The 20,785-nt window shown below is 41.4% G+C and overlaps 1 protein-coding gene and 1 pseudogene across 1 annotated transcript in view; both read right to left on the reverse strand.

Annotated features, from left to right (window-relative positions):
• VEPH1 (ventricular zone expressed PH domain containing 1) overlaps positions 1-20,785 on the reverse strand; it is a 214,913-nt gene that overhangs the window by 173,846 nt on the left and 20,282 nt on the right. The window contains exons 3-4 of the mRNA XM_019946334.3: positions 10,969-11,184; positions 1,092-1,266 (exon numbers count right to left, since the gene is read on the reverse strand). Coding sequence (XP_019801893.1) covers positions 1,092-1,266; positions 10,969-11,184 — 391 coding nt within the window. The remainder of the gene's footprint in view (positions 1-1,091; positions 1,267-10,968; positions 11,185-20,785) is intronic.
• LOC109551854 (THAP domain-containing protein 7 pseudogene) lies at positions 14,736-15,618 on the reverse strand (annotated as a pseudogene).

The raw sequence follows: 20,785 nt of genomic DNA on the forward strand, positions 1-20,785 counted from the left end.
CCAAGCAACCTTGCTCTGGCTGTCTACCAAAGCCTAACACAAAGGGGAAAGACAGGTTCTCTTCCCCATCCTACCACAGTGGACTGAGGACTGGTGGCTTCTGAAACTTCAGGGGTAACAGCACAAAGGGACAGAGGCTGCCATCCCAGGCAGGACAGTGTGGGGCAAGTCCATTCCTGGGGCCTCCATGGTAGCAGTCCACAGAGTTTGCTGGGCTCAGAGTGGCAGAGATGGGCATCACCACACTATGCTGTGGCAAGAAGAGAATACTGGGGCCTTTCAGAAATACTTGGTCTGGGAGCACTTTCCAGAAGGCGGATGCTCCATTTGAGTATGTGGGCCTGTGGCAGTCAAATGTGGGCCAAGATACTCATGGACCTCAGACATTATATGGCTGGGGATATTTGGGTACCTATCAAATAATACCATATATTGCTCTTTGATCCCAAACCAAAAACAAACAAACAAAAAAAGGTTTCTGATAGATCTAAAACCAAAGGAAAACAATACAAGAAAAGAGAATATTCTGACTGCACTAACTTGATCTCTTTCATACAAATATGAAAACATTAACAGGGATGTCCTCATTTGATACTCTATGGTAGTATTTAACACAATTATAAATCAGTCCCAAATCGTGTTCACATTTAAGAGGTCTTTACACATTCTCTGGTGTATTTTATCTAGCATTTTGTGCTTTTGGAAAACAAAGGATGAAGAGCTTTTCCATCTGCCACCGACAGCAGTGGGACACATTCCACTTAGTACAGACAGGTTCTGCACAGTTGGTAGTTGGACAAGATTACCAGAAGCACGGAAAACACAGTTCTCCAAATGAGACACGAAGAGTTGAGAGGAAGCGTGCGACTCATCTAATGAGTCCAAAGAATTCATCTGCCTGGTGAAGAGACCCCGACTCAGTCAGCTCAAGTAACCTTATCCATGTTCCCCAGCCACCTAGTGGCAAAGCAGAGAATCTAACGTACCTCTCAATACTCAAAGTCTTACTTTGCACAAACCATAACTGCTTCATGAAAATACTTTAAAATGATTGTTAAAACACGTCCCCAAGCTCAGCCGTTGCACCATACCTTGGAGTATGCTCTTTACTATAACCTCTGTGTGATCGGCCAGGAGGTCTGCCTTGGTAATTGCAGCCAGGGACAGGTAGTTGGACATATTCCTGCACAGTTCCTTGTTGCCTCTGTGGAGGAATTTCACTGCAATAGGGATGGCTAATGCCATCACAGGGGGCCGGTTGTAATTCTGAGGAAATATAAGAAATCAACAAATAATAAGTGGTTCATTCTTTATTCATTTATTCATTCATCCGAAAAATATTTATTGAGCTAAGCTCTCAGAGTGCAGCTGTGAAAACACAGGGCCCGCCTTATTTTCCTTGTATTTGGGAACTCTGGGAACTCTTGTTCTTGTTAGGGAGACTTCGAGGCAAACTGGCGCTTAATAGCATAGGCTAATGAGGGCCATGATAAGGAATGTGCAGGGGGATAAGGGAGCAAAAAAGGAGCGCTTAATCCAGTCTGAAGGGGGTGTCAAGGAAGACTTCCTGGAGGAGGTGATGTCTTCCCTGAGACCTGGTGGATGAAGAGGAAATGGCTGGGAGATAGCTAGGAAAGGAGTGGACAAAAGCAAAAGCGTGTGTGAAAGCAGAGAGGTGAGAGAACTTGTGCATCTGAGGAACTGTAAATAGTTCAGTATGGATGATGTGGGGTACACATGGGAAAGCTGGGGTAGGAGATGAGAGGGGGACTGGAGAGGTAAACAGGCTTGATTATGAAAGGTCTGGCACCATGCTAAGGAGTTTGGAATTGATCTTTAGGGTGATCAGGAGTCACTGATGAGAGGAATAACTTAGATTTATACTTGAGAAAAAAAACCTACGGAATGTTGAATCAGTTGCTTCCTGACTGTATGTTAAAAACTAAAGTTTCGACTGAGATTCGGAAGGAAAAAGATGAATGAACGTAAGGCTAAAAACTAAAGGAATTCTGGATCCTGAAATAATTCTCTTTTTGATGTACTTTGTGACTGAACATCAATATCCTTACATACACAATAGTGCCATCAGCATTCAATTACCTAATTAGGGAATACTATTTGGAAAATACAAATTGTTTTCTTACAAATGAATGATATGTCTTCCCTACCATTAACCATTCTAACCATCAACCCCACCCCTTAGGTTAACTATAAAGCAAAAGTTGCACAGTGCACAATTTGTTCAACTTTACATTACTACATTAGAAATAAAAAGTGGTTGTTTTTCTCTGACCGTTCATGTGAAAAATGCTTCTATCTTTCTACCCATAGATTATCCCCTCTAATACCTCCCACAATTCTAGGTTTATGGCAGGTGTTCAATAAACATTTGTCAAGTTGAATAACTAATGAAGAAAATACAAATCTATAGTGGTAGTTATGATTGGGAACACAATGTGGTGGGAAGGAGGAAGGGCAGGTGATGGGGTTGGGAAAGGGCCTGCTCGCTCCCACCTTCTTGCTTGGGTCACCAACTGCCAGCAATGGCCTCCAGTGCCATCCATTTTCAGGGCTAGTTGATTGGGCAGGTGAGTTGTTACACACTCCTTAGCAAATAGGACTTCTACGGCCACCTCCCAGGTACTTCTAATGAAGGCATTTACACCCTTAGCTTCACGGGCCGTCAAATGACTCAGACGCTGACCAACCAGAGAATCACATTTCCAAATGATAAGTTCAGGGATGGGCAAGTTACCCAATTATAATGCAGGAGCCATTCAAGGTCTCTGTGAAAGAGACTCTCTCTCTTCTGTTGTATTCAAAATGCTGAGAATGGAAGATCAAGAGTAGCTGTCAGGGCTTCCCTGGTGGCGCAGTGGTTGGGAGTCCGCCTGCCGATGCAGGGGACGCGGGTTCGCGCCCCGGTCCGGGAGGATCCCACATGCCGTGGAGCGGCTGGGCCCGTGAGCCATGGCCGCTGAGCCTGCGCGTCCGGAGCCTGTGCTCCGCAACGGGAGAGGCCACAACAGTGAGAGGCCCGCGTACCGCAAGAAACAAACCAACAAACAAACGAAAAAAACAGTTTGCCACAAATAAACAATACAGTAAAAAAAAAAAAAAAAAAAGAGTAGCTGTCATTTTGTGACCTCAGTAGGAGAGAATCTGTATGAGATTCAAGGCAACATGGATCTATCTGAGACAAGTTAAGAGAAACATGGTGGCATCATTTGAGCCCCATGTATTAGGCTGTGCCTGAGGCCAGTTCTATCCCTAAATTTTTCTAAGTGAGCCAGTTAAGTCTCTTATGCTTAAACTTTTTTTCTTCCCAGTCCCTAGAAACAAAAATAGACCTGATAAATCCATAATCCATTCCTGTAGTTCCACCCATTTTTCAGATTCAAGGATCAGTCTGACTCCTGAGCAGAGAAAATAGGTATTCAACAACCTAAGTTGATGTCTCACCATGAAGTCAGCCATGATGAAAGCTCTGACCCTATTCCTTGGTGACGAATCATGTGTTTATGTATCAGTTCCACTCAGTAAGTCTCTGTCTTATCCTTCTTAAGAGTTCCTAACACCATCTAACTATCAGAACCAGGGCCTGCAGCCAGACTTCTCTCAGATCAGGCTTTATCTAGAGTGTCTCCCCTCCTGGTAATTTAACTGTGCCTGATTAGACTGGGCCATTATTGGAGTGATGAGCTGTCAGGCATCCCTGGGAGGCTGGCTGCTCCCCACCCTTCAGCATTAGAAGTCTGCCTGTGTACTTGGCCAGGCCTTACAGAACTGTTTGCATCCACTGAGGGAAACTCACACCGAGGGATTTCCAAAAGGCTGGTGCATGATCAGGTAAGCCAATTTACTCTCTCACAGTGACAGTGTTTTCAGGTCAGACCCTTTCACACCATTAGGAAATCAGGAGCCAGATTACTAACCAGAATGTTCACTCATGGGCACAAGAGCAGATCAGAGCAAAGGAATATCTTGAGGGCTATTTCATCTACGCCATGGTGAAACCTAACGGTCCTGCCCTACAGCCGAATCCCCATGTCTGGTGATTGGAACTTTCCTCTCCATCAGACTAAGTCTCTACCCACCCTTCACCCCCACCCCCAGACAGTGCTGAGGAAATGTGTCAAAATAATGACCTCATACTGAGCATGCTGTTTTTGTTGACATGCACTTCAGACATGAGGTGTTTAGGAAGCCCGAATGATTTGTCGATTTTCTCTGTTATAATCTTGTTCTATGCCCGCTCCCTTAAGGTTACACTTAAGTTATACTCCAATTTGAACAGAGTATTTCCCAAACGCTTCCGTCTCATCTATCAATTTTCTTGGGTTGCCCCAATCTCTCCATAGTGTGTAGATTTTTGCTAGTTTACCTTTTACATGACATATCTTTGTCCCTGTCATGGTTGCCAAAGCTGTAGTTTTGAGAGTGGAACACAATCACACAATTCTTCTTAGAGCTTTCCAACAAAGAGTATCATGGCCCAGTTACTTTATCTTTTCTGTCTTTAGTCAAAACAACTTGCAGCTAGAGAAGTATACACCTTCCATTGGAGGAAAATGTCTCTAAGCATATTTACCTGTAACGTTTTGAGAAACCACGATGGTGGCATTGGAAGTACAACTCAAGTGTTTCCTACTAACTGTGAACACTGACAGGCATAGTAAAAGATCAGTGAAAATCATATTAACAGCAACTAATGTTTTTAAACCTTGGGAATGAGCTAACGTTTGCCAGCAACAATGAAAGAACAGGCTGTCTTAACCAATTTGGTCATATGTTTTTTACAACAATTCTAGATGTCTTAGGGAAAAATAGTGGGCAGCTATTGAAGTCTTTGAAGTGTGGTTCCACGTGAAAATTATTAAAAAAATTTTTAATGTATAATATCATTATTAAAAAACAAAACTATAACACACTCAATTTTTCTGTTTTCCTCCCACATATGTCATCTGGAAATCTCTCAAATGAGAAGAGAAGTGAAACATTAAGCAAAGAGCAAACAGTTCATATAAACACCAAGTAATTGCCACCAAAGGCTCTCAATCTCTAAACAGCATCTAGACAGTTCCTAGTGTCTCAAGAGACCATGGGCACTAGTGACAGCAACAGGATATGAGTGAGGGGTTGGTAGGCCAAGGTGAGGCTGGGCAAACATGGGCCCTATGGACCTCCTTCTAATGGCTGAGCTTTGCTCTCAGGTGAAGCAAAAGGATTTGCTAATGCAGTAGATCTCAGGCCCCTGAAATTATTTTATCTCTATGATTATCTGGATCCCAGGAATGCTAATGGTATACATGCAGACAAAGCCCCTGTGATTGCTCGTACAAATAAACCACTTTAACAGCAACTGTTAATGCCAGAGCTTATGCTACATCTTGTCCCTCCATGCAGATGTGAGCATGATGGCATGTGTATCTTCTTACGCACAATTCAATACTCAGTACTCAGGGAACAATTCAGTGAAGTACAAGGTAGCAATAAAGACTTGCTCACAGGGACAGTTATATCTAGCAGTAGAAGCAAAACAAGAGGGCTTTGTTCTACAGATGCCAAGAATTCTATTTCTTGACTAGATTAGCACCAATTTGAGCTGTTGGTGGAGATTTTCCTTTGGAAAATGCACTTTGGGAAGGTTTCCCAGTGTTTTATAATTGAAAAGAATAAAGCTAAGTAAAAGAGATAGATATCTGAGGTGATAGCAACTAAAAAGCTCTTTGGTCTCAGGCCTTGAATTCAACTAAGAGCCGTAAAAGAGTAATCTCAAGAAATATTAAATACCATATATTAAAATGGTTATTTTATTGTCTTTCATCCCCATCATGGATCAGATAAATCAAATTTTGGATTTATATATAAAATGCTTGGTTCTTAGAAGCATGGCTATATATAAAATCTAAATGGCATCCACTTAAGTTTTCCCAGTGTATTTTCTGACAGGCAATAAGGGAGTGGGTCTCAGGAACCTGGGGGGTAGGGGGGTGTCCCAATCTTCTCCCATTTCATGCCCCTGTCTTATGCAGCATTAAGTGAGGAAATGGTACTGGAGCCCACTCTGGGGTGAAGCACGGCTAGTACAAAAGCCAGAGGGCAGTCAGGTCTCCTGAGCTACTCATGTGTTCATTTGTCCATTAATTGATTCATTCAGTAAATATGATCTTGAGCACCAACTATGTGCCATTCACTGTTCTAGGTGATGGGACCATATCAGTGAATGAAACTAAGCTTCTATTTTGGCCAGGGGGAGACAGGCAATGAACGATGGCTAAAATAAATAATTAAATGACAAAGTGTTGATGCTATTTTAGAGTTTCCTGCAGATGATAATGATGACAATACCAACCAGAGCTAATCCTCATACAGCACTTCCTGTGTCTTAAATATTTTATGTCTATTTTTTAATGTCTATCCATCTAATCCTCACAACAAACTCATGAGGCAGCTACTCTTACCTTCATTTTATAGATGAGGAAATTAGGGCACAGAAAGATGAAATGCCCAAGATCACCCTGCCAGTAAATGGTAAAGCTGGGATTGCCTATTGAATAAACTTCTAGATGAACATGACCAGTCCTGCCTCTGAGAGCTGAAAAGGAAATGCTCTCAACATTGCCTAAGGCATTTTGCATGCCAGCCAGGGACAGATTTTGAATCTTCATGCAGCATTAACTGGGGAAGAGGAAATAAGAAAACTGAAGCGTGGAATCAAGGTGAATGGATAGTGGGGGGTCCTTCTATAAAGAAGGAAAAACAGATACTTTCGCATTTTCCCACAGTGAATTTGGTGGCTATTTCATTCTTCCCTCCTCCCTGCTTTGGCTATCTCCCTCTTCAAATGATCATCAACAGTGTGAGAAGATGTGGAGGAAGAGATAAAAGCCAGAGCTTACTTGGCATTAGCTCTGCTAAGCGATATGGTTGGTTGGGGAAGAGGCTGAAACCACTATAACTTGTACTGAGGAGAAAACCAGGCATTGGCTCTCAACATCATGATGGTTGGTCTGTCAGTTCTCTAGAATTTCATTCTAGCCCATCAGTTATGTCAGTAATTACAACCCCCTTGAGATGCATGTGTATTTTCTTCAACCCTCTTCAGGTTTTGATTTATCCTAGAATGTAATGTGCTTTGTGGAGGGGGAGAGGGGTATCTACTCTTTCAGGATTTTTCTACAGGCAAACAAATAAGCATTGGCCAACTCCATACAGAACCCTGGTCAGAGGAAGCTGTGGTTTGAAATAGGTACTTCCAGATAGTGGCTGGATCACAAATGGAGATTGCTTTTATAATAAAATTGTTCTTCGTGAGCAGCAAGTATTGTTATGCCCATTTTACAGATGGCAGAACAGAGGCTTGGAGAGATTAAATAACTTGCCAATCTCTCACTGATACAAGACCAAGAGTATCTGATTCTAAGGCCCTCAAGCTCTAAAGCCTTTTGTTCTACCTCTCAGCATCTCCTAAGGGAGTCAGAATTTCAGACTAGGAGGTGATCTGAGAGCTCACCTGATTCATCCTTCATTTTACAGAAGTCTAAGGACACAGGGTGGGATGGCAGGATAGTATCACCCACCACAAAAGAAACCAGAACTCACAAGTGCATGCCTCATACATGTACAGATTCTGCATTGAGGAAGGTATAGAAGGTGAATTCTGAAAACTTTAAAACTATTTTGAGGTAAATGTTGCAAGTTCATACAGTTAGGACCAAGAAAAGAAAGCAGTATAACCACTAATTATTAAAAGTAGAATAGGGGGCTTCCCTGGTGGTGCAGTGGTTGCGGGTCCGCCTGCCGATGTGGGGGATGCGGGTTCGTGCCCCAGTCCGGGAGGATCCCGCGTGCCGCGGAGCAGCTGGGCCCGTGGGCCGTGGCCGCTGGGCCTGCATGTCTGGAGCCTGTGCTCCGCGGCAGTGAGAGGCCTGCGTACCGCAAAAAAAAAAAAAAAAAAAAAAAAAAAGATATAAAAGTAGAATAGGAATGGTCATCTGAAGTAGGTTTGAGCGTAGGTTGAAAAAGGAAATTTAGGGAAAAAAAAAGGTTTTTTCTTGTGTGTGTGTGAACATATTTAGCTTCAAATGACAGCAAAGTGGCCAGAAAAAAAAAAAATGTTTAAGAATACGGGCAGAAGAACTGGTGGGCCCTTGCTTGATCAGGTTGTGTGAGGCTGGGATTGCTTATCTTGGGAGGTAAGGTGGGCGGAGAGGGAATCTTTGTGTGTGTGTAGCTAAAAATGTTGAGTGGTTGACTTTAAAGTTGACCTACTGTTTTATTTTACTGAAAAAACAAAACAGAATATGAGTCATCTGGATTTCTACATGTTTCCCACAAGAACCTATTTTACAAGTAGGACAAAATCTTCTTTTCAATATTTACCGCAGGCCAAAATGTTTCCCTTAAAATCTGATTGAAAGCTAAATGCCAAAGCTGCAACCACAGGCTTGCCTTTGGTTCGTGGGAAATGACTTTCTGGGACCACACCCCTAGGGGTAGCCTGGACAAATTGCTGCACTTTGCTCTGAAAAAGGCAAGTTTACATTTAGGCCTTTCCATCTTCCATTATTACACCTTCTGCCTGCTCAGAGGGCACACAATGGACGCCCTGTGACCACACTGGCCCTACAGGTTAGAATCTCCCACTCCTGTGACTCACTTGTCCCTCTCAACCAAGACGCCTAACCCTTAGCCCTTTTCTCTGTCCTTTCCCAAAATGTCAGTGCTTGTCCTCAGGGCCCTGCTCTCAACAATCTTACAAACTCATTCTCATTGATCAGCAGTGAGTTTCACGTTTTTATTTGCTCCCCACCATCCCCTTTTTAAAGTAGGAGACATAATGCCTTACCCAGAATGAAACACCCCTTTATGTTAGACTTTGGGGCATTTTGGAAGGTCAGCCTGCTTAGTTCTCTGATCTGGGTCTCATTTCACAAATTTGGACTTTTGTACAATCTGTTTTGTCTACTTGGAATGTTCTCTCACTCCACTTTTCCTACCTGGTAAAATTCCCGATAATTGCTCATAACCCTTTCAAATTCGATCTCCATCCAGAAAGCCTTCCAGACTCTCTAGAACTGTACCAACACAGGAGCCGAGTGAACCTACTGAGCCCCTGAATTGTGACCAGTGCAAAGTAACACATGCTAACACACACAATGGATTTATGAGACTTAGTAGACAAAACAAGTAAAACATCTCATTAATTTTTACACTTATTACATGTTGAAATAATGTTTTGGATATATTGGGTTAAGGAAAATATAATATCAAATCAATTTAATCTGTTTTCACCTCTTTTTAATATGGCTATTAGAAAATTTTAAATTCCATATGTGGCTAATGTTTGTAGCTTGCATTGTATTTCTGTTGGACAGTGCTGCTGGAATCTAGACCAGTGGTTTTGAAATCACAGGGGGAGCTGGAGAATCGGGCTGATTTATGAGTTTCTGTCTGAATGTCTGTTGGAGTGGCACTTTGGAGTGAAATAATCTAGGTTTCTGATGTATTTCAATAACATAGTCAAGAATAATCAACAAACTAGTGGTTGCCAGTGGAGGGGAGGAGGGGCGACATAGGGGTAGGGGAGTGGGATGTATAAACTATTGAGTGAGAGATAGGCTCAAGGATGTATTGTGCAACACTGGGAATATAGCCAATATTTTGTAATAACTATAAATGGAGTGTAACCTTTAAAAATTGTATAAAAAATAAATAAAATTTAAAAATTAATAAATACTCAAGATAAAAATAGAAGAATAATCAATGAAGAAAAGGTGTGTTAGGTCTTTGTTATTATATCCAAAAGCATTAATCTTCCATTAATTTCGCTGAAATTCCCATTTCCTCCCCTCCCATCTCTAACCCTGGGGACAAAGGAAAAACAGTATGATAGTGTGTGGAGACTCTTTTGTTCAGTTGACCAGTCCTGGAACTGAGCAGACAAAATGCAATATGCTTCAGTTAAACACAGACAACTGTGAGGAAAAACAGAAGAAAGGAAGCTAATATTAGCTGCTACACACAGTGCTAAACACTTTAACATAGCTGGAATTTCCTGACCTATGCTCAATAGAACACTAGTTCTGAGGGATGCTCATAAACGTTGTGTTGGGGTGAGATGGGGAAGGAAGTTACATGGTCAAATCAGACTGCAAAATGCTGTTCTAAACAATTAACCAGCTTTCTTTATTGCAGAACTTTTCAGAGCTTTTAATGTGCTATGAAACATTGTGACAGCTCAAAAGGGAAAAACTGAATTCAGTGTTTCCCAACTTATTTGACCACAGAATTCTTTTTAAAGAAACAACTATCAACATTACTGGTTGGTAAAATTTGTCACAATGTCACTTCATCTGCATTTTGTAGGGAGGAAACCGTGGCTTAGAAGTTATGTGACTTGTCCAACATTTTAATTTTAGATAATTATTTCATGGCTAAGCCAAAATTCCAAATTCATGTTTATGCCAAAGGAAAGAACTTAAACATGGTCAGAACAGGCAAATATTATTATAATGGAAAATTCACAGTACATATAGAAATGCACTTAAAAATGACTTAGCCGCTTCTCTCCACATATTCCAAGCTCACTGCCCCTCAACTCAGACTCTACCCCCTCTTTGGTCTCCTTTTCTGAATTTTCCAATGTTCCTCATTTGGACCTGGACACACAGTGCTTTACTGTTAGCTTTTTATATGTACACGTCTTATCTCTCCAAATAGATCAGAGCTTGCTGTGGTGTTACTTTGAATTCCCCTCAGTGTGTCTTGCATACAGTAGGGGCTCGGTACAACCTTCCCGGTTTATTAATTACCAGCCTGCTCAGCTTAGCTACTGATGGTTGGTGGTGTCTTTTTACAGTATCTGAATGCTACAGAAACATTGGCTCTCGGTTCAGAGACACCACGTGCTCACCTAAGCTGCCAAGCCGGTCTCAAATAGCATGATGCTGAACACTGACGTACCTGTAAAATGCAACTCATGATATCAGACGCGATTTTTGCGTGGGGAGTGTCTTCGTCTTTCCCGGACGGTCTCAGGTTGTGTTCCAGGCAGGAGTCCCAGAGCCCCACAAGGGCCTTTGCATGCTTTTCAATCGACTCTGTTTCTCTGATGGCTGTTGTGATTCGTGTGATACAGATTTCAACCACTGCTTGGTCATTGTTATTGGTTTGGTAATCCTGTTTGAAAGAAAACCTTCATGTTAAATAGTACTCTGGAAAGTTATCCTTTGAAGGACCTACAAAATATGAACTCAGTCACTTAGCAAATGGGTGTGCCACACTGCGGCTTTTAAAGGATGAGGTTGTAAAGCCCAATGCAATACCTCCTTCTTTGGAGATGAGTACTTTGTGGACTAGGCAGATTTGCAAACGTGCTAAAATGGAGCAGGTTTGTACTATCCCAGATACACAGACAGGGAGCAGAGAGAGTCCAAAGGAGCTTAATTATTCACTTGCACGTGGGTTCAAATTTCAGGCTATTTCAGTTTCTAAGTTCATTAGAGGTCAGGGTTTACTTTTTGCTCTGACATTTCAGCAACTTTTGTGAAATGTTTCAAATTACTCTCCAATTTCCCCTCAGGAGTGTTCTCTCTCTTTCTGCACATAACAGAACTTATCATTTCATCTCTTCCTTTTCAATTCAAATAACTACCAAGTCCATTGTAGCTCTCCCCAACCAAATTTCCTTCCATTCTCCTATTTTAATTCTTCCTCAAATACCTAATGATCTTTATGGAGAGGTAATATGACCCTTCAAAAAATCTAAATGTGAAAAATAGGTCCATCACTTTAACTTGGAAAATCGGCCTGTGAACTCTGTGTGGTGGATTGGTAAAACTGAACACAAAACAGAGCAGGGAAGAGCTTAGACTCTTGCACCATCATGTGCCATTAGAGCCAGGAAGTGGTGGGGCTTTCCTGTCCAACTGCAGGCTCTAGCTTGATCTTTTTTCTACTCTTACAACTAATGTTGCAGTAAATATCTTACGCGTGAAGCCCTCTCCATGCTGTAGATTATGTATAGTCCAGATTCACCAGAAGTGGAAATTTCTGAGACAAAACTCAGGAACATTTTAAGGCTCATGATACATACAGCCAAACTATTTTCCAGAAAGGTCTTACTGATTTAGACTCCCATCAGTTGGGTTAAAGCGAGCTCTGCCCACTGTACCTTTGCAAGAACACAGTATTTTCAATTTTTGCTAATTTGATCGGTGAAAAACAGTATCTCATTGCTGTTTTCCTTGGAATTTCTTGATCAGAAGGTTGAATATTTTCACACGTTTTATTTGTCATTTGTATTTCCTCCTTTGGGAATTGCCCACTGTATCTTATGTCTATTTTTCCTTAAATGACTTCATTTTTTTTTTTTTTTTTGGTCCTTCTTTGGTGAAATAATATCTTTTTCTATTAAGGATATTATGTCAACCTTTGGCATATTGGTTGTGAATATGTACCCTTGTTACATTATTTTTAGTTGTTTTGCTGCTCTTATTGACATGCTAAGGTTTTAGATAGCCAAATCTATCAGTCTTTGGGGACTTTATTGTTTCTCCTTTTTTAAATTGGAAATTAAAGTTAGTTAAATTATTTAGTTTTTTGAAAAGATAATACATGGACATGGTACAAAAATACAAAAGACACAAGGAAAAGATTTACACTGAAAAGTTAGTCTCCCCGTCACGTCAGTTCCCTTCCCTGGGGAAACCATGCTCACCAATTTCTCACGTATTTGACAGATGTACTCTATGCTCATACAAATCTCCATCTACATGCACTCCTTCCTTCCTCCCTCCCTCCCTCCCTCCCTTTCTTTGTGATTCCTTTAATAGCTTTTTATTAACTTCATGTTTTCTTTATTCAAAGGTTTAATAAAAATTTACCTGCAGACTTCCCTGGTGGTCCAGTGGCCAGGACTCCACACTCCCAATGCAGGGAGCCCAGGTTTGATCCCTGGTCAGGGAACTAGATCTCACATGCCACAACTAAGAGTTCACATGCTGCAACTAAAAGATCCCGCACGTGGTAACGAAAATCCTGCATGCCACAACTAAGATCCGGCACAGCCAAATAAATAAATAAATATTTTTTAAAAATTTACCTGTATTTTTTCTACATTAAAAAAACAACTCAACAACATTTAATGTTTAGTATTTTAGAAATTAATCTTTTAACCATTCACTTAGCTCTTGAGTCTATCTGGCATTTATGGAAGTAAGTAAAGATGTTCATTTTCTATGAATTAGCTCATCTAATTTTCCCATTATTATTCACTGAATAATGCATCTCCTAGTTATTGTTTTATGTGTATATCAGGTTCTAATTCAGGGCTGTCTCTTCTGTTTACTTGTTCAATTTTTTTTTTTTTTGTCTCTCGTAAGTATTTGTCATAGGCTTGCTCCATTAAAGCCACAGCAGTGCTACCTACACACAAACCTTGCCACAGTCCCAACTGGTGGGTTCCAGTCCGCGGTCTCCTGGAGCTGAGGCCTGGCCGTGCCACCAGAGGCCTCAGGATCAGCCAGTCTTGCCTGGTTCTCTGTTCATGCCAGCAGCTCCCCACCCCTACCGGGGGTGCCCCCGCCAGGTAGTTGGAAGGCCGGTGGGAGGAATGCAGGCCGACTTCTGGCCTCTCCCCACCGGAGCGGAGCCCTGGGGGGCTGGAGCCGGCTCTCCCAGCCCCTCTGTGGCTGCCTTGCTCCTGGGCTGCACTGGAGGCTCCTGCCTGGGCCAGGAAAGCGAGGGCAGGCCACCCCACCGGGTCCTTCCCTGTCCCGGCAGAAGGTGCTGAGAGTCCAGCCCAGTGCAGAAGCCACCACTCTGCCTTCCTTCTGGGAACAAGCGCCCTTCTGCCCCAGCTGCCAGGAAGCCACTTTAGGGAAAGATGGTCTACCTTCTGGGCCTTAGAGTTCGTTTCCTGCCTCTGGTTGTGCCCCGCGTAAATGCAGCACCTGCCACTCCTCAGGCCTTGCTGAAGAGTCCCGGGTGCCGTGTGCTGGTGACCGGGTGGCCCTGAGGCGACGGGAGTTCACCTGTAGCCACCTGCAAGCTAGCAGCCGGCGGTGCAAGATGCGCCTCAGCTGGCCTCAGAGTTTGGGCTCGGGAACCACCTGCGAACCCTGCTCTGCGTCCGCCTCCTGTAATGGCCGTTCCACTCTCCCAGGCACAATGTGAATCAATGAAGTTGTACTCCGAGGGCCCCCAAAAGCAAATTTCACAACACTGTGTGGCTGTTTCCAGGACTAGAAAGAATTCAGTGGTGCTCTTGGGGCCGTTGTGGCCGAGGCCCAAGAGGCAGAGGTCACGTGTGCTGTACGTCACCTCACACACTTACCTGATGACCACAGGTGAGGGGAGGCCTTCCACATTCCAGCTGAACTGAAGGAAAATGAGGACACAGGTCGAGGCCAGGATGGCTGCCCACGTGCCTGTCCCCCTGCTCCCCACAGGCCTCATCCCTGCCCTCCAGGGACCAGAAAGGTCATTTTAGGGCCCTCACTACTTGCCAAGCATAGCAGCCTCAGGAGGTCAGTAATCGTCATTCTTGGGTTTTTCCGATGAGGCAGGCCTGGTGGTGAGTGGGGAGCTGAGCCAGAGAGCAGGGCTTCCTTCTAGAACCCCATTTATTTTGGCATCTGGCAGGTCTGGTGAACGCAGCTCAGGTCAGGTCCCTCTCCAGGAGGATTCTGAGTTTGGCAGAGGCTGGACCCTGACGGGCAGCCCCTCGCTCAGGCCATGCTGCGGCTTAGCTGCATGGCAAAGTCCTGCGCATGCTCCTGCAGAGTCCGGCGGGCAGCCGCCTGGGCCCTCTTCTCCCGCGCCGCCCCTGCTGCAGCTTGGTCAGCCTCTGCTCCCGCCGCTTGCAGGCCTGCAGCTGGCGCTGGGCCTTGTCCAGGGCGTCAGGTGCGGCCTCAGCCCGCCGCTTCCAGAGCAGGCCGCTGCCCACCCGGTCGCTGGGCTCATTCTGGATGGAGGCTCCGGCGGGTGGCGGGAGGCGCAGCACGCAGGCCGAGGGGGAGGCGGTCCTCGGCTCCAGAGGCGACGGCTGCCGGTTCCCGCTTGGGTGCCGGATCAGTGCTGCGGCCCGCTTCATCTGCCTGGGCGCCCAGGGGACCCAAGAGGTCTGAGAAGCGCTACTGAGGCGAGCCTCCAGCCTCTCAGTGGGGGAGGTAGGCAAAGCGGCAGCGGCTGACGCCTCTTCCGCCGGAAGGCAGGTGACGTCAGGAGGTGGAGGCGGAGAAGTTGGCATTGTGGGCCCTTAGCCCTCAGAGCAGTGCTTACTGCGTGGCGGAGCTGGCTGACTTTAGGAGGTCCAAGTGGGTAACTGTGCCCCTGGCTCCTGGTCGTTGGGCGGAACTTGGAGAAGCACTCAGATATTGTGGGAACTGCTCCCTCCTTCAGCCTGTGATACCCACTGATTCCCACCAGTTCAAAGCAGTTCTCCTCAAAGTGTTTGAAGCAGATGTATTCGGGTGCCGGGTCCCACAGGCCCTGGCCACTGGGGTCCAGGCGCTGGTAGTTGGCCAGCCACAAGCCTCGCCTCTGGTTGTCCTTCTTGGGAAGCCTGTGGAAGGAGATGCCACGGTTGCACGTCTCGCATGTGTCCCACATACACTTCCCTGCACGGAGCAGTGATGGGACGTGGTTTCACCATTGCTGCGCTGAAGTCTGGCGAGGTGTGATACCGAGCCGTTTAGCTTGTCTTCTTTTTTAAAAAAAATTTATTAATTTTATTTACTTTATTTTTGGCTGCGTTGGGTGTTCGTTGCTGAGGGCAGGCTTTCTGTGGTTGCCGCGAGCGGGGGCTACTCTTCCTTGCGGTGCACAGGCTTGTCATTGCGGTGGCTTCTCTTGTTGCGGAGCGCAGGCTCTAGCCGCGTGGGCTTCAGTAGTTGTGGCACATGGGCTCAGTAGTTGTGGTGCACGGGCTTAGTTGCTCTGCAGCATGTGGGATTTTCCCGGACCAGGGCTCAAACCCATGTCCCCTGTATTGGCAGGCAGATTCTCAACCACTGCGCCACCAGGGAAGCCCTCTAGCCTTCTTAATTGTATTTTTTCTGATCATTCTCTTGGGTTTACTAGAAAGATTTCTGTATTGTATCTGCACCTTTTATATATCTCACGGCTTATTGTGTCAGCTAGAATTTCCTAAGCTATTTCACATAAAAAGGATAAAAGAAAGAATGCGGTTTAGTTTCTGGTTTTAGTTCCTGATTTTTGATATATACAATTTTATGGCCAAAAGCAAGAAAATACTGTGTTTTAAATCATATAGATGCACCACTTTCTATTTTGAAAGTTTAAATATTTGTTTTAATTTTTTTCATGTCCTTTCAGCATCTATAGAGGTAACCAAGCATTTTTTTCCTTACTTGGCTTATGGATGTGAAGTGTTACGTTATCATATAGTATGAAATTTCCGGATATTAATCCATCACCATATTCCTAGAATGAACATCACTTGGTTTGGTGGACTGTTTATTATATTTTCTTTTACCTTTCTCCTTTGTTGGTGAGTGTATTTTTAATTTTAATGCAGCAGACTTATTACTTGTGCCAGAACTTATATAGCAAATAGGTACTTATAGAGCCAAGTCATAGAGAAAAATGGAATATTAGAGGGCAAATAAGTGACGCTGACTTTTCCAAAAATCTCTGCAGCAACAGAAAAACCGAAACCATCCTCAGGGGAGGAAAATAACAGAGAACACCACTGGGCTAAAATCACTATCTTTGGCCATAATTGTTCTTGTAAAAAGCGGTTATTTTAATGGCATCATCTTCAAATATGAAGCAGCATCATATTGGTTACTTTATGTAATAAAGGGAATATACATAAAATCAGATGAAACAGAACCAATACCATAGACAGAAGGAAGCCTGTATTCCAAATGTAAATGCTAAGATGGTTAATATGATTGCTCCATAACATTTTCTCTAAGCTCTCTGGACTCCAAGAAGAGGAGGAAATTGTGTACCACAGTGCTTCCGGAACATATAATCGTACCTGGTACATAGTTGATGCCCAGTAAAGGTTCATTAGTTTTATTCATTTATTTAATTTGTTAAAAATTGAAGTATAGTTGATATATATATCACAATGTACAATATTATGTTAGTTTCAGGTGTGTTAGTTTCAGGTGTACAGCATAGTGGTTCAGTATTTTTGCAGATTATATTCCATTATAGGTTATTATAAGATAATGGGTATAATGCTATATAGTAAATCCTTATTGCTTATCTGTTTTATATATAGTGATTTATATCTGTTAATCCCATACCCCTGATTTGTCCCTCCCTTCTTCCCTCTCCCCTTTGATATCCACAAGTTTGTTTTCTATGTTTGTGAGTTTGTTTCTGTCTTGTATACATTCATTTGTATTATTTTTTTAGATTCCACATATAAGTGATATCATATAGTATTTGTATTTCTCTGACTTATTTCACTAAGCATAATATTCTCATTGGTTTTAATTGAATAGGAAAGAAGATTTTGTTGGCACTAATTTTCAGAATTTAATTATGTGAAAAAATATATTTATGAATCTTAATTTAAAATTTAATTTAAAAAATAGGAAATAAGATAAAAGCCTCCCTTTTCCCCTACTCATTACCCTCCCACAAAGAACCAAGTTATTACTTTCTTGTGTATCCTTACAAAGACTTTATATACATATTCAAGCAAATGTACATATGTACGTAGAGAAATATATGATACACATACATACGTGCATATACATATATACTCCCCCACTCCTTATTTTACACACAAATGGTAGCAAAATGGACATACACATCTGCATCTTGCTTTCTCACTTCATACTGAATCTTGGAGATCTTTTCAAACTAACATATGAAGAGTTTCGCCATTCACGTTTATGGTAGGATAGTATACCAATGTAAGGAGGTACCATAGTGTATTTAATTTGCCCCCTATTGATGAACATTTAGGCAGTTTCCAGTCTTTGGAATTATGAAAAATGTTGCGTTGTCTAACTTCATATGCAAGTTACTTCACACTTACAGGAGCATGTGCATAGAACAAATTCCTATAAGTGGAAGTAGATTGGTGTCTCTCCATTACTCTTCTGTTTTATATTTTTTCTTGGTTGTTATTATCACTACTGTGAGTACTACTGCTGCTACACAGAGGAGCTATAGAATCATCTTGCCTAGTTCAGAAAGAAAATTTCTGATGATGTTTTTATTAAAATATTTCAACTAATTTAGGGATAACTGACATATTTATGATGCTGAGTTTCCTATGTAAGAATACAGCATGCCTCTCTACTTTTCAGGTCCACTTTTGTGTCCCTCAGAAAGATTTTAAAGATTTCTTAATCTAGAGCATGCACATTTATTCATGCAGATTATTTATATATCTAGATACTTTATCTTTCTATTGACATTCTAAATTGGTTCTTCTTGGTGACTATTTCCACTAACTGGTCATTGTTATATAAAATCTACCAATTTCTGAACACTAATTTAATACCCTACCAATTCACTGAATTCTTTTAATGTTAGAGTGTTTTCAGTTGATCCTCTTGGATTTCCAGTTATGTTCTCATGTTATTTGCAAAAGATGGCAATTTTACCTCCTCCTTTTTAAACTTTTTGCTAATTTGATCTTATTAATTGTTTTGGCTAGAATCTCTAGAAAAATGTAAAAGAATTACATTATACTAGAAAGTTTTGTACAGTTCCTAACTTTAAGGAAAATACTCCTAGAATTTCTCTAGTAAGTATTATGCTGGTTTTTTGTAATGTTAAGATATATTTTATAATGTTAAGAAACAGCATAAACAGCATTATGCTGTTTTTTTATAATGTTAAGAAAGTACCAATCTATTCCTGTTTTATTGAATTTATCTTTTAATCAAGAATGGATAATGAATTTCATTAAATGCCTTTTTAGAATTTATAGATATATTATTTTTGCCCTTAGATCTATTAATATGATAAATTATAGACACAAATTTCCTAATGTCAGTTATCTTTGCATTCCTGGAATATATCCTATTGCATCCTGGGAAATTAATTTTTTAATGTGCTACTGGGTTTGGTTTATTAATATTTTATTTAATAATTTTGCATCAATATTTGAGGGATTTGTCTTTATCTTTGTCAGGTTTCATACCAACTTTATGACAATTTCATAAAAAGATTTTGGAAGATCTTTCTTATAGCCTTACTTAAATTTTTTTACTTTCATGTATTATGGCCCAAGAGAAGTGAATTAAAATTTCCTACAACTAATGTATCTTATCTTTTTTTCCTGGTATCTCCTAAAGTTTTCATTTTATGAATATTGTTGCTATATAATTTGATGCATAGATATTCTTAATCTTTATAACTTGTGAACCAAATCCTTTGTCGTAAAAATTTCCATTCTTTGTCTCATTTAGTGTTTTTGGCATATGTTTTTCCTTGTCTGATATAAAGATCATGAGTTCTTTCTTTTGGTTTGCATTTTCCTAGCATCATTTTCTTATTTTTAACATTTCTTTTACATACTTTGACATTGATTTACATCAAATGAATGGCTGTTAATATAACTTTGTATAAAACAATTTAGTAGTCATTATTCAATGCTTCTTAATAGCTGAAGATATGCCTAGTATATAGGTTATACAAAAATAAGAAGGTAGTCCTTGATCATATGATTCCAAATTATTCTGTCAGCACTTTTTTAAAATTAATTTTTATTGGAGTATAGTTGATTTACAATGTTGTGTTAGTTTCTGCTGTACAGCAAAGTGAATCAGTTATACATATACATATATCCACTCTTTTTTAAACATGGTGGGATTACATGCAGAGTTCACAGATCTTCATTTGAGAACAGAGGGCCCTGCTTTAGCAGATATGTGGACAAACTGCTTCTCAGAATTTTCAGCAAAGAGGATTAATTTTGACTCAGTGTTGACTTTGTCTCAAAGTGTCAGTTCATGTGCTTTATTTGGTAATTTGGCATGGTACAAAAAATAATAATAAACTCATATTAGTTTTGAATATGTGGCATATGGTTTTGCTGTAAATATCAAAAGGATTTGCTTTAATTTGAATTAATTTTAACATGTACTTTAATCAAGTAAATTATTGTTTTTCATCTTTTTATTTTTACATTTTCTAAATTATTTTATTTAATATATGTCTCTTGTTTGCTAGCTTTTGCCTTGTGATCCCATCTAAAAGTCTTTTTCTTATAACAGACAAGTTTGACCATTTAGATGAAATGATACGATAGATATATTTGATCTTAATATGTCATTTTATTTTGTACTATGATATTGTTTTTTCTTAACTTTTGGAGTCCAGTTATTTTGCTAGGAAGTGGCACATCTTGGGTTAGACACAAACAAAGCCAGAAGGCACAAATAAGCTGTGTGAACAGGTAGCCTAGACTCCTATGTCATCTACTACTATAGAAATGACACCTCCAGGACACAGTCATATGGCAGGTTCCCTTATGATCTGCTGACAGAGTAGGAAAACATCTGAACTTGGACTACTGATGGGTTAGCTCAGTATGTGGATGGAAGTCAAAATTTGACTGCTGTTACAGTGTAGACCTAGTTAGAAGTAGACCTTGAATGACAACAATAAGAGAAAATTCTCCCAATGGACAGAGCTTCAGGCTGTGCACTTGGTCATTAACTTTGTATGGAAAAAGGAACGTACAGGTAAGAGCTAAGAATCATGAGTGGTGGCAGATGGCTTGGCTGAATGGCCAAGGGCCTGGAAGAAGGAAGATTGAGAGATCAGAGATAAGGAA

Source organism: Tursiops truncatus, chromosome 4 (assembly GCF_011762595.2).
Source record: "Tursiops truncatus isolate mTurTru1 chromosome 4, mTurTru1.mat.Y, whole genome shotgun sequence".
NCBI lineage: Eukaryota > Metazoa > Chordata > Mammalia > Artiodactyla > Delphinidae > Tursiops > Tursiops truncatus.